The 14,480-nt window shown below is 35.4% G+C and overlaps 1 protein-coding gene across 4 annotated transcripts in view; it reads right to left on the minus strand.

Annotated features, from left to right (window-relative positions):
* Positions 1 to 436: 436 nt before the first annotated feature.
* LOC119642265 (calcitonin gene-related peptide type 1 receptor) overlaps positions 437 to 14,480 on the minus strand; it is a 119,657-nt gene continuing 105,613 nt past the window's right edge. Inside the window, exons 6-12 of one of the 4 annotated variants that reach the window (XM_038041355.1) lie at positions 7,866 to 7,992; positions 7,491 to 7,717; positions 6,302 to 6,478; positions 5,358 to 5,481; positions 3,267 to 3,395; positions 1,579 to 1,648; positions 437 to 1,205 (exon numbers count right to left, since the gene is read on the minus strand). In XM_038041355.1, the coding sequence (XP_037897283.1) occupies positions 1,640 to 1,648; positions 3,267 to 3,395; positions 5,358 to 5,481; positions 6,302 to 6,478; positions 7,491 to 7,717; positions 7,866 to 7,992 (793 nt within the window). In that variant the 3' untranslated portion in view covers positions 437 to 1,205; positions 1,579 to 1,639. Of the gene's footprint in view, positions 1,221 to 1,578; positions 1,649 to 3,266; positions 3,396 to 5,357; positions 5,482 to 6,301; positions 6,479 to 7,490; positions 7,718 to 7,865; positions 7,993 to 14,480 lie in introns of all 4 variants that reach the window. The other 3 variants (XM_038041354.1, XM_038041352.1, XM_038041351.1) reach the window with 3 other exon arrangements.

The following is a 14,480-nucleotide window of genomic DNA, read 5'->3' on the forward strand; positions in this document are numbered from 1 at the left end:
TGAAGATTTTCGTCAAAATTAATAAGCTTCAGTGATGGGTATAATGAAAAATAGTTGCTTTTTATACAAACATGTTCCTTAGTTAAGGTGAACGATTCGCCCTTAGACGAGTGCAATTGTTTACTTGCTATTCGTTACATTTTAATTAAGTTTGCATGAATTAACCTCTAATGAAAATTATACACCTATACATATATACATTTATTAAAGTGTATGTGCAGCGATATGCGTGTGTGTGTGTGCGTGTGTGTGTGTGTGGGGGCCTTAGCATATATAAAACTCGTTGAGAATATGTTTGTTTTAATTTAACTATGTCAACCATACCAGCAAACTAATGGGGAAAATTACTAGAAAAATGATTTCAACATAAAGTAAAATTCAAATACAAAAACAAAAAAACCGCAACTGAGCAATATTTTATGATTATTAATTAAATAAAGAAACTCAACAATCAAAAAAAAAAAATTTCAACACTTTTCAGCTTAAAAAAAATTTAATTTATTTTTCATTATGAGAGCAAATATGAGAACAGTTTTAATTTTGCCAGCAAATATGTTTTCGTAGGTGTAAGTGTTACTTGAAATTATGCAAGGGGTTTGTAACAGCGTGTTTTTGGTGGTTTGTTAAGGTACTGATTACTGGATGCTCCCCTATTGATTTTGATTATTTTCATCTTTGTCGGCTGAATTGTCATCTTCTCTATGCGTATTTATTAAAGCTGTTGTTGTCAATGAATTTATATGCAAGTTATTCCCGCTGCCGTTAATCGAGCTATTTTCTGGCATTGGGATCGCTGATTGCGCAGTCGTTGCTGATGCTGCTGCAACTATTGCTGTCGATGTGGTATCGTTCCTTTCTAAAGTTTTTGCTGATGTTGTTGACAGCGTTACAATCTCATCCATTAATGGTTCACTTATGTGACTTCTGTCTGCGGTGTGGCGTCGAAATAATTGCATACTCCTTAAACAATTCCAAATACTACTAAATGCAGTTTGATTTTGTTGTTGTTCTTGATGTTGTTGTTGTTGTTGGTAAAATCCAACGCTGCTCCGTGAACGTGTTTTTGTGGTCGTTGTCATACTATGTTGGCGATGATGCCAGTGATGATGATGATGGCTAACCGCACTAGAAGTTTTACGTATGGATGCCACCGATAAATCCTTTAGTCATACTTTCTCTTCACACGCCGAACCGCATCGTACAAACTATAATCATAATAACTAAAAGAGTGTCGTCATACATAATCCACGAGTGTGTTGTGGGAGAAAAAGTAAAGAATTTATAATTTTTTTTTCTTTTTGCCAACAGAGGGAGTTGGATAAAAAAGCAATTAAAACAAATTAGAAAGCAATTTAAAACTAATAATGAAAAGTCGAGTAAGTAAAGCCTGAGGAATATTAACATGCATGAAACGTTAATGAACGCAAGTTACGGCCAGAGGTATGACTGTGCATCTGATTAGCTTAGAACTGTTAAGGCATTGAACAATGCCATAAAGCCTTACTACTAGTGCAGTTGGTATTTGTTGATTACATTTGTGGCTTTCGCGCCAAAAGACCAAAGCTTTTTCGTTCTCACCTGTTTGAAGTAAAACTTCGATTAAAAGCACAATTAAAGGCGAAAACTTTAAAGAAGTCAATCAACGCATCTAAGAAAAGAAAAAAAAACATTAAAAAAAAGAAACATTTGTCCGTTTTAATACACCATTAAAGTTTTAAAAGAAATGAATCATGTTCTAAAGCACACAACTCACTCGTAGAGTATCAAATTTCATAGAGATATATATTTTTGTCTTCTCTTTGATGCGACTATCGTAGCGAAAATACCCAAATACTCGTAAGATGTATTAATGAAAATAAACTTCTTGCTAATATAAATGATTTACCGCATCCGCGTACTTGCGTTTATCTTCCTCTAGATTAATGGTGAAGTTTTATTTGCTTGGCTTTAAAGTAAATAACTGGTGTAACGGGTCCTGCTTTCTTCCTGCTAATAAACTCCTTGCTAACTGATAACAACTTAATGAAATCAATGAAAGAAGAGGACGGTTTGATGTACGAAGAATTAAGCGTTTTTGAAAGTACGTGCAAATATGTGAGGATAGTGATCAAATGAAATATTTTAAAAGAGACAAGTCGGATGGAAGTTAGAAATGCATACCGAAACGAAAATAATTAAGGGGTGGTAAGCTGACATATAACCGTCTTCCGTAATATTTCGTGTATTCAAAACAATGTATGTATGTAATGCTGTCAAACAATCTATTTTTCTCCTTGCTTTCGCTTGAAGATACTCAATTATAAAACAAATAAAGATACCATAATGGGGCACGGCCCGCCATAAAATATCCTATAGCGCTTCGCTTCATACGGTCATTCATATGACAGCTTTTTAAAATAAGGTGTCGTTCGGAAGTGGTCGAAAAAGTAGTCCGACCAAAACCATTTAAAATGACGCTTGTCCTTGCGCCAAACCATTTCGGTGCATCAAATTTCATCAAAACATATCAAAAATTGCGATGGTTGAACAAAAGAAAACAAGATAGACAGGCGGACAAAGAAGCTTAGATCGTTTCAGAATGTGATTCAAAGAATGAATCGACTGACATAATGGAAGGTGGGCTCATTTCAAGTCGTTCTTCAATTACATACACAACTTAAGATACTCTTGTACCATGAGTGGTGCAATGTGAATGAGCAGCAAATGATTCCTTCCAGTGGGCTTAGCGTGTAGATGTATGTATCGGAAATTTCAAAGAATATATAAGTTTTAGGCAAAAGATAGTGTACGGAATGGATTTCTACCGCCACCGCTCAAGCTGTCCATCAGACAGCCTATCCATTTATCCGCGTACTCAATCGTCAACTTTCTGATTTCCCTTCATCTATTAGCAAAATTCAAATAACGCAAAAATGATGCGGAAAAATGAACCTTGCCACATACAAACCGAGAACAGTTTAAATAAACGAAATGTTTTTTAAAATATCATTTTTCCGATCCCCCGATCTGAATATTGCTAAAGATGGTTATTGAACTTAAATGAAAGTTTAATCGAGAAATAGTTCTAGTAGGCTTATTCGCGCGGTCACACTTAGTCACAAGATTCGACATTTTTTAACGAGATTAGCATCTAAGATCTGGGTTAAAGAGAGTAGGATTTCTTACTTCTTAATGTGAAATAAATATTTCAAAATTTAAACTATGTTAGCACAGCGACGTAACGGTATACATTTCTGCTTAAAGATATTAAATTAAAAAAATCTTACCGAGACCTGAGTAGCAGTATAAGAATTGGCTCTAGGGCGGTTGCTGAAGCACATCGTACGCCATTTACGTTTCACCTGAGCTATAACCTCACTATTAAAGAAACAAAAGAATGTCGCGACACATAATCCCTGAAAGAGAAAAAATTTTCGATAAAATATAAAAACAAAGATGGAACGAAAACATTCCACTTAAATAGAAAATAAAGTTTTGCTATAGGAAATTTGTATCTGTGTATTAGGTCTCTACTACTAAATTTCTCAGTAGAAAATCGTCTAGAATATTTACATTGGAAATTCTAATAGACCCAAGAAAAGAATTTTTCTAGTTTAAGTGGAATTGTTAGCTATTATCGCTTAAGAGCACTCAATATAATATACGTAGGCATAGATAATAGTAAGCTAGAAAGCCAGTCACAAATCTTTGAAAATTGATCTTAAAATTGTAAAAGAGACAAGAGTTTTCACAACCCATCTTTCAAAATTCCGCTGGAAATTTCAACTCCAACAAATGAGTGGCAGGATGCATTGCGCTATTCGCCGTTAAAGAAGGCCACGTACTTTGTAATATTTTAATTGAATAACTGCTAGTAAAACGACTACAGGCATCATTGTGAAACTTCCGGGATTTCAGGGAATTTGGACTCATTTGCAAGTGGTAATTATTTTTAAATTATCTGTAGGTTGTCATCTTTTGCCCGCTTTATGCTATGACTTGATGGGATTAGTGTTAGCGACTCCAAATTCACTTGTTGGGAATAATGGACTTCATTACATGTTTACATTTTGGCCCTGCGTATCGGCATCGAAATTGACTGGAAAGTTTAGAAGTTCCTCCACGTGCTTAATTTTGATTTTGAAAATGGGCCAAACCAGGGAAAGTATGAGGTAGAAGAAAGCTTTACAGTACAACATAAACTGAGAGCACCTCATTATGCAGAAAAACAACGATTGGATTTTTTTCCTTATTAATCATAAGATAAAAAAATTTCCAGCTCGGAAATGTTACACTATACGCATAAAGATGGCAAAACTCTACCAAGCGCGCCCAATATTATAGAGCATTGAAATTTAGCTTTTATTTGTTTGTTCTGCTTAAGATAAATATGAAGGATATGAAAGATTCGGCCATTGCAAAAATAATTATTTTATTTCTTTACTTTCTTTTTTTTAATTTCATATATATTTAATAAATACGAAGTAACTGTTAATCCTTTTCTTTCTGCAAATTTGTACTTTAATGGTGTTCATTGTTGTAACGAGATTTATATTTATCTTGGCAGCTAAATAATCTCCATCTAACGCAGAATATATTATAAAAATAGCGACTGAGAAATTTGCAGGTACGTAAATGTATTTGTCGCAAGTTTTTTCTCTTCAATGCGATGACTTCTATTTTTAAAGCTATGAAACTATTAAGGAAGAACATGAATTTGCTGAGTAATAGAAGACCAGAGCAAGACTTCGTAGCGATGCGTAATGGAAAGTAACGTATAAACTTAAGCATTCAGAAAAGAAATTCTTCGTTAGCTACGTCGGTTGGGAATCAGATGAATTTTTCAAATATTTTTGAAAATTTCAAAGAATACTTTAAGGGGAAAAGATTTTTTTGCTTGGTTTACTTTTTATAAAACAACTTTTTAACTATTCGGCGAACTGCATACAAAACGCGTTTTCTCTTTTTTTCTTTTAATTTTCTGATTATAAAATATGTGTACACACACACACACACACTCCAGCAAACATTCTCTAGCTTCGTAAACATTTATTTAACTTAACGGTAATATTTTGCTTTTTTCATATAGTGCCATGAATGAATCGCAAGGCTAAGCTTTATATAATGAATACAGAATTTCAAGCACTATGATGATAGACATACAGTATAACAAAAATATTTTGGGCTTGGGGTATGCATATTTGATATCTTTTCAAACGAAAATATTCTGACAGCAATCTATCAATGAGTTGTTGCAAAATGTAGGCAAAAAGGAAAAAAAGAGGAAACCTATATTAAAACTCGCCAACCTGCCGGTGTTTGCACGTTCTGTAGTGAATATATAATATGAAAAAATCTATATATGTACATAACTTTACCTGAAAAGAGGCTACAAATGCTGATATAACCTCATACGTATGCTCCCATGAATGTCCAGGATGAGGGCGAAATGGTATTAATATGTATTGCAAGCCCAATAAAGGAACGAGTAGTAACGTTGCACTGAAAAATTAAAGTCTTTTTTAATTTAAGGAGCAAATTATGCTCGTCTTAAAACAATCGTTGGATACCCACCACCCCAAGCTTGAGCATTAAGATTGGTGTTCGTATCATTCATTGTATTACATCGATGACACTGATAAGTTTACGGTGGCCTGTGTACTATAAGTAGGAAGTTATTGGCTAGAATGAAGAAGGCAAAATTTTTGAAAGCTTCACTCAATTCGCATTTCTGATCTTTGTGAAGCAGGGTTACGGTATTTTCGATTTTGAAAAATGACCGTATGTGCTGGATTATTGTTTTTATAGGAATTTTGGGGATATCGGACGGGTAAACGGACAAAGGGTTTAACAACAAAACTGTAGCGAAATATAACGGTTAAAAGATCTGAGGAGAAAAGAATGGCAAGACAGACAGGAAGACCAATCGACGTAGGTTGTCTTAACTTTCCGAGATCAAAAATAAATTAGGAACATAGATTGTCTTGTATTGCAGCATTATATGGACAACCCAACTTTAAAGTTCTTCACCTTTGCAATGCTTATGAATAGTGCCACTCCCTTTGGTTCGGCGCACGACACTGTGTTTGGTGTTGGCAAGTCATCGGCCAACACCTCTATATACGTGCATACATACATACGCTGGCGATTATTTATATACTTAATGTAAGGAAGATTACTAGAATGTAAATTTTCTTAAGGTTTATTTCTAGGGGTTCCAACTACAACATTGAATCAAGTATGTTCTTGTAACTCGGTGGTGGGTACGAAAAGTTTAAAGCCACTTAAAGGTACATAAGCAGAAAACAGCAACAGTACAAACCGAAACGCTTGCAGCACCGTACGAGAAGGCCCACAGCTACCTTGTAGGCTGACTGGCGCATTCAATTTCAGCAAAACTACGCGCACAATATTGCACAAGAATATTAAGTTTAAAAACATAAAAATGCAAACAGGTACAACCAAGATATTGTCGAAATTTGCAGGATTCATCCAACAACTGCAATTAAAAGAATAATAATAATAAGTTATAATTGTTTAAAAGAATGTAATTATGTTGATTAGTTTTTATATTTTTAATGTTAGATCAGGCACTCAGCCATGTCCCCTATGTGTGTAGGCACGGTCGCGATTAGGATAGATAATGATAATGGAGGAGGGAGGGCGGAGGGTTCAGTTTTTATGTATATTCGACTTGAAAAGTGAACATCTGGAATAGCAGGACGGGCTACTAAAATCGTACTGCTGGCCGCGGCAGTGTTTAGTGCGATGTACCGGTAACGTGAGAGTATTTGCTTGGGCACACGGCAAACCCAGGTCAGATGAATGAGAACCCCGCGTATTTCTAATAGTCTAGTTTCTTGATTAGCGAACACATATCTTTGAACTCTGAAGAGCACTTGCCGTGAAGGTATTTACACATAAGAGAGCCAAAGCCCACGTTGTGTCAATGCCCGAGAGTGCGGATTATTATAGATAAGCCTTCGTTAACCTTTAATGCCTGAGCTGTTTGGCGTACGTGCGTGACTGCATGTAGGTGACGTTTGGGAAATCCCGCGTACAGGTGCGGCGAATTGTGACGATGCTAAGGAAAGTTCAGGATGCTGAACGCATATTCGCCACCGTTGAACGTCTCAGCTCTTCCCTATATGTACTCGAGCCCTCCAGGCAAGTTCTGAAAGCTACTTCTCACATGTTTCAATTGTATTCTCATCTTGGATGAACATAGTCATTGGAAATAGCGAGAAAATCAGCCGTAGTGAAATGTTTTTTTTCTCTATCCAAAATCGAAACCCCTGACTATTTCTCTTGGCACTTCGAGTTCATATTCTGCTTAACAGACATAATTTTGTATTCTAATCACCAAAACATGAACTCACACCGAATCACCGAAGGTAACGGAATGTTAGGTTATTGTTAATGTGATATGATTTAGATAAATTTTCGCCCACTTAATATAAGAAATAAATGTAAAAACTCACATACTTAACTTAAAATTCAACTTAACTTACTGCATAGTATCATTGATAGTTCCGGCTAAACCACGAGCCAAAGCGTACACAAGTATGACAATAGCCGGTGCGCCCCAACCGAAAGCAATAAGCCACTTAACCAATTTCTTTTCGGAAATAAAAGCAGCCACCAGGACAGTGTGTAAATAGAAACCTTCGCATAACATCCATGAATAGTTTGTGAGTAGGAAATAATGCAACACTATATGTAAAGCTCTGCAAGACGGCTAAATCAGAGGAATAGGGGTGAGAGCGGCAATAATAAAAAATAAAAAAATTATTTATATATACATGTAACGGTCATTTCGTTAAAAAGTGTAGACAACATAATCGAAATTTTTGTCAAATATTATCTGTTCATATATATATACATACCGGATTGTCGTGTAGTAGCGCAGCATCAGGCATCACAACCAAATACCATAACAACCACAATGAATTGTTGGCCGCAAATGATATAAAAAGATTCATGTGAAGAGTAATGCGAGCGCATCTTAAAGATCTTCAATGAAAAAATACAAAATGAAATATTTCAGAGCAATGGGAAACATTTTCTGGAGAATTATACTGTTAGTGGATATTAATCGATCTGCGGTGTAATTCCATAACTATAGCACAAAAATTACCAGCAAAACTGGAGCTTCTGATAATCCCAAGGTTCTGCCGAAGCCTTGAAAAAATTGATTACGTTTCCCCTTTTAAGAGAGAGAGATAGCGAAAGAGAGAGAAAGAGGGACAGCTCGAAATTGACTTATATCGTGATTTTATCAACATCAGTATTTGCTAGTCCACCCGGAACAAGAGGCATCCATCAGATTAAAATCCCGACAAGAAACCTTTGTTTCTTTCTCTTGCGCCTGTATCAGCGCATGAGGTGCGCTTTCGGGCGTATGAACAATATAGTAAAAAATTATTTAAATGTAAGCAAAGCCGTACTTTTGACAGAAAGAGAGAAAGAGAGAGAGAGAGAGAGGGAAAAAATTGTTACAATAAAACTTTTTACTTAAGACGAAAGACAAAGAAAAGAAAATGTGTCATAAAAACTTGCGTCAACACTCGACAACGAGAATAAATAAACGTGTGAATATATGAGTGAATTTATGCACAAGTGCACGCGAAAGTACTTAAGTAAATGAAATTTTCTTCGAATAACACATTGCGTTTTGTTACCAGATTAAGCCTTTACTTGATGAACATACTCACGTACAGCATAAATGTAAGTAACATATCACCGCTCTACTGTAACTAACTTGAGCTAAAATTAGTTTACTGCAAGTATGATATTTTTCATGCACTAAAATTTAATTACTTGGCTAGCATTCGCTTTGATGAAATTTCATGCATTGACATCTTTGGGTCCATACACGAACGCTACCAAATATGGTTCGTCGCTTCTTCGTGCACGTGCTTTTTTTTACGCAATAAACTGTTCTGGACTCTGGTGCTGGTTAGGCTGCTACTCTGTGGGATTGTCTAACTCGCCAGGGGACGCTTAACCGTGGGGTTAAGCCATCATGGCAGGAACCCACGTTAAACCCATGCTGCAAATCTGCACGTGCTGTTTAGTACTTTTTTTTGAGAAGTCGTTATATGAAAAACTTTAGTAAGGGAAGTGGCGTAGTCATAAGCCATGGTCCACTCCAGCACTTTTATTCCTTTTTTAATAATAACAAAAGTGCGTCTTTCTTCTTGGGCAAAAATTGAATTGTTTTTCTCCCACACTTATCCATCGCACAAAAATCTCGCTAAAGACACTCAGATTAAATGACTTTTTCTTTCAGTCACCTTAGCGCCAATTTAGGCCCAAGTCACAGAGTCCCTTAAACTGATAATGCTGCAACCAAGAAAATCTTCTGTGTTGCCACTTTTTGTAAATTTTTCAAAAATAATTTTTTTTCTAGTACTTCAAAGTAAGATTAACAACCCCTCCTAACTTATTATTCGATTTTATCGTTCTTTTCATCCAAAAAAAATTGTCAAAAATCCTATTGTTTTGAAACTGCGCTTGTGCCCCCTGACTAAACATGTGAGCAATTTATCCATGTCGGTAGATACTGAGTCAACAGTAATAGTTTTCGTAACAGCAAATGACACAAAAGGCAAATAGTAAACAAAAGAATAAGAGCTCACAATGACATGTCAATCGATTATTGTCTGCAGATGCTGAGTGAATGTCAGATCGTTAATTCTTGGATTCAATAAAAATTGCAGACGCAAGATCAATGATGAAAACCGTGGAGTCTGTTATGAATATTAAAGAGTTACTAAAGCCCTAACAGTTTTGTTGAATTTCAAAAGATTTTTGTGCGTCTTTGTGAAAAAGTAGTCAATGCGGCACTTTCCATAATCTAATTAGAGATATGCGCACCACATCTTGGACATATTAGGCCGTGTGATCTAAGGACTACTAACACCGAACATGGAAAGGGAGATGTTTATATTCAGATTCGAGGTCTAAAACTCATCGCGAATGTTTACACGTATATCCATATACGCAACTTGTAACAATTTTTTCTGCACCTGTTCGTGTCGCAAACGAAATAAAATAAGCAACTAAAAAAACTACATTTACAATATGGCCAACCCTCAATATTCATCATCTGTTTGCACATTAAGCCAAAAGTCTGTATACAAAGTTACCTTTATTCCATGATTTTCATTTGTTTATCTGTATTTATCCTCGTTATATGTTTAATTTTGATGCATTTTATTATTTCACCATGGACTCTGGGTGACTTTGCTATAGTTTGCCTAAGCGTTGAGCATCAGTAACACCAGGTGAAAATATTATATAAAATAACAAATACAAAATTAATGTCTGCGTAGGAAAATATGTAATGGAATATGATATGAAATGAGTTGAAATTTGAATGTTTCGGTATAGGCAAGGGCTGTAAGTTTTACATTGGCTCGAGTTACGTTATCTCTAGTTTTCGGACAAGGTACTAATTAATTTTTCCAACATATTTGCCAGAAAGATATTAAATTGCCCGTTTGCTTTTCCTTGTCCTTTATGGGATATAAGTGGCATCTGGTAAAAGTAGTGGCGAAGAGAAAGTGGGGAAAATTGAAATTTGTTTTTGTCTTTCCCAAGGTATAAAAACAAATGTAATAATAGCTTTTGCTTTTAGTTGCAATTAATATTTAAATTAACATATACGTGACTACAATCTGGTGAGGTTTGAAGAAGTGCTTCATGTAAGATCCCATTTGTTTAAAAGTCAATAAATGTCTGTTAATGCAATAATGTCATGCATTCGGAAGTTATTTATATTGGGATTGCCTGGCCAAGCTTCGAACATGATCGACTTTAACACAATTTGACAATCGGGAAGCACGACAGTTAATATTCCCCGCTTACACTATCTACCATCGATCACCGCGAAATTAAACATATCTTGTTGGCGTCCGCGTGAAACGCTAGAATGCTGTGCTTTCCAACAAATATCGCCAGTTTGCGATTACTTGCCTAAGGAATTCCTCAAAACATTATTACGTCTAATGTCGTCCACATTTCCTATGTAAGTTTAGATTATATGACGGTATTACGTCGATCAAGCTATCTTTCATACAGTTTTCATACAAAATTTTTAATTTCTTCTTGAATTTGATTTTATTTAAAAATGCAGCAAAGAATAAACCACGGTGGTAGATGTGAACAGTTTCAATTTCAAGAGAATATAATCCCTTTTAAGGAGCACATGACATATGCTTGCTCGATTGGGTACGCAATGAATAATCAATAAACATCAGCCAACAAAGTCGATTGGGTACGCAATGAATAATCAATAAACATCAGCCAACAATGTTTATGAATTTAAATTCATATCATGTTTAAGTTATGTTGTTGTGAAAGTGTAATACTAGACAGTAATGCTCAGTATGCTACATAATCTACCTTATTCCATAAAACAATTATTAGATAGATGCGTCAAGCAAAGCTATTAAAGATTCAATATAAATATATTCGTATATGCTTACATATATATGTATACATATATTATGTATATGTACAATACACCACTACTGACCAAACTCAAGTATATACCAAGTTACCAGCTCCTCATCGCGTTGAATCTGTCTAATGCACATGTTTGCATTCTCATATGCATAAAAATTAGTTCTTGTTCTCTGTTTTGTTTTTCTATGAATTCCCAATGAGAACCTGTCACAAATAGTTTATACTAATCAACGGCAGATAATACGTAGATTGCGAACGAATTGCATCCAGTATTCGACATAACTGTATGCATAGAAAGCGAATTTACGTACGCTCAAAATACATAAATGCGATACAATACCGTACGGGAACGAATATATAATAGAAAATGTTTATTGTTCTTTCAGATGAAATGAAAAATATTCAGTGACGAGTAAATCTTATAGTGACCTTTGACTGCACATCGGCTACGTCGCCCACATGTCTAATTCTTAAATCTATTGTCTTCTACCTATGCCTATAAAATCTCGGGAGGTGATATATAATAAGGTGGTATATAATACACAATAGTCTCATTTTATCTTCATAAATCTCAAATCTGTTTGCTGAGTATTTCCGACGAAACTTTTCGATTGCCAATTTCGATTTATCAGCAAACTATCCATATCCTATCACTAATTCGGTTTCAATATCTAACTTGGTTATTTCGGAAGATGACGTTTTTAAAGGGTTGATGTAATTCCATCAGGTGTACTTAAATCTTGCGCTGTCGATTTATGTGGTGTGATCTCAAAGATTTTTAACATGTCCTTGTATTCAGGTGTTTTTCCTTCATGTTGGAAGAGTAGTTTCCTTATTGCTATCCACAAAAGTGGAAGTAGGTAATTTGTTGAGAACTACAGAGGCATAGCCAAGTTGAGTGTCTTGCCCAAGTTGTTCGAGCATATTGTGACTCAGCATCTGGCCTTTGCCATTAATTCGTATATTTCTCCGCACCAGCACGGCTTTCGGAAAGGGCGATCTACAGTCACCAACTTGTTAGAGTTTACCTGTCAAGTTTTCAAGGCTTTTTCTAGTGGCTCTCGCACAGATGTTATTTACACTTATCTAAGCAAAGCATTTGATCTTTAAACTCCAAGCCTCTGGATACCCTTTCTACTTAGTGAAATGGATAAGCTCTTATCCGCACAATAGATCCTTCGTGGTTTTGTTTAACTTCATCACCTCGGACGAATTCCCCGTTATGTCTGGCGTACCTCAAGGAAGTCACTTAGGTACCATTTTATTTAGTTTATACATTAACGATCTCCCATCGGTGGTTAATTCCAGCCAGATCTTAATGTATGCTGATGATGTGAAACTGTTTTCTTCTATCTCTGTTGAATCGCAATCACATCAGCTTCAAGGTGACTTGGATAATTTTGTTGCATGGCGCTCTGTGAATCTTCTGAAACTAAATCTGAGTAAATGTAAGAAGCTTTCTTTCTCAAGAAGGAAGTCGTTCATTACTCAGTATTTCATTGATTCGCATAAGTTGAAGGACGTAGATACGTTCACAGATTTAGGCGACCTATTTGATTATAGGTTACGTTTCAACTTGCATATTGAGCTCTCGATAAGCAAAGCTAGGTCCGCGCTTGCTTTTATAAAAAGGTGGTCTAAAGAGCTTGATGATCCCTACAGTACGAAAAGGCTGTACATGTGTTTGGTTAGACCCATACTCGAGTATGCTTCTGTGGTGTGGTCTCCTCCATATAGCAATTCTTGCTATTTGCCCTTAGAAATTTGCGTTGGGATCCGATTGCCTCTCTTCCTCCGTACGAAAATATGTTGCTTCTGCTGTCCTTACCGTCTCTTGAGAAACGTAGGTTTGTTCTTGGCGTTTCCTTTGTAATCAAAGTACCATTGTCTCGCCTTCGTTACTTGGTGAAATAAGCTTTAATGTACCTAACCGCTTCTCTAGGTACCTTATCTTCGTTAAGCTTAGTTAGTGTAAATATAATTATGAGCTGTTTAAACCGCTCAGAGTAGTTTTCAAAAACCTAAATGACGTCTATTCTCGTTATCGGACTCTTTGACGTCCATTAAAGCAACATTGCTTAATACTCGCGACTTACCTATGTCATATTTAAACTAGCTTTTATCCTTAAAAAGTCGTTACGTTTCGAAAGTGAATTACTGTCCATTTATTATCGGTTGCCAGGCTTATGCATGTTTGCGATGGCTTAGGGTTCATTTGCAATTTGGTCCTGTACCGGTTGTAAGTGTGGCTCTATGCTGGTTGTGTACATGCTTCTTTCCTTTTTTCTTTTTTTTTCCTTCTTATTTATTTTATTGTACTTATACTAAGTTTTAATATTAATTAATATAAGTTTTGCTTTAAGTGCCGATTGAACTCGACTGTTATTTGTTTAGTTGAGTTTCATGTACAAGTAGAATTAAAATAAATAAATAAATAAATAAACGACAATAATATACTGAAGTGAAGTTAGCCCCCCAAGATAACCCACATTTGTATGGTTTATGTCTTCGCTAAAAATGTCTTTACTGAATTACAATGTATTGCGAAATGAATAACAATAAAGTAAAATAAGTATTAAAATTAAATAATCTTACCGACCGTACACATATAAAACATGCTAAGTCGCTAATTACGAACGCAAAACAAAAAATGCTTAGTTATTGCTAGTAAATCTCATGCAAAGGTACGTTACAAATGAGTACGTTAAAAGCGTGTTATAACTATTTTTAGACTACAGTTTTTTGGTATGTCTTAAAGGACGCTAAAACCTACCAGAAAAACCTAATTTCATTACCCTGTATAGGGGACATCACCTCGAAATTCGCCAAAAACCGGATTATAAAACTTAGAAATTGTAGCAATTCATTTACATAAAATTCATTTCAGTTCAATACCAATTTTTTATTTCAATGTATTGCATATCAAAAATCTGCGATAGGGATATTTCTTAAAAATTTTTTATCACTGATTTAGTGTTTTGCGTATATGGAGAGAACCGGTTTTTGGCGAATTTCGAGGTGATGTCCCC

The sequence above is a fragment of the Glossina fuscipes genome, unplaced genomic scaffold (genome assembly GCF_014805625.2).
Source record: "Glossina fuscipes isolate IAEA_lab_2018 unplaced genomic scaffold, Yale_Gfus_2 221, whole genome shotgun sequence".
NCBI lineage: Eukaryota > Metazoa > Arthropoda > Insecta > Diptera > Glossinidae > Glossina > Glossina fuscipes.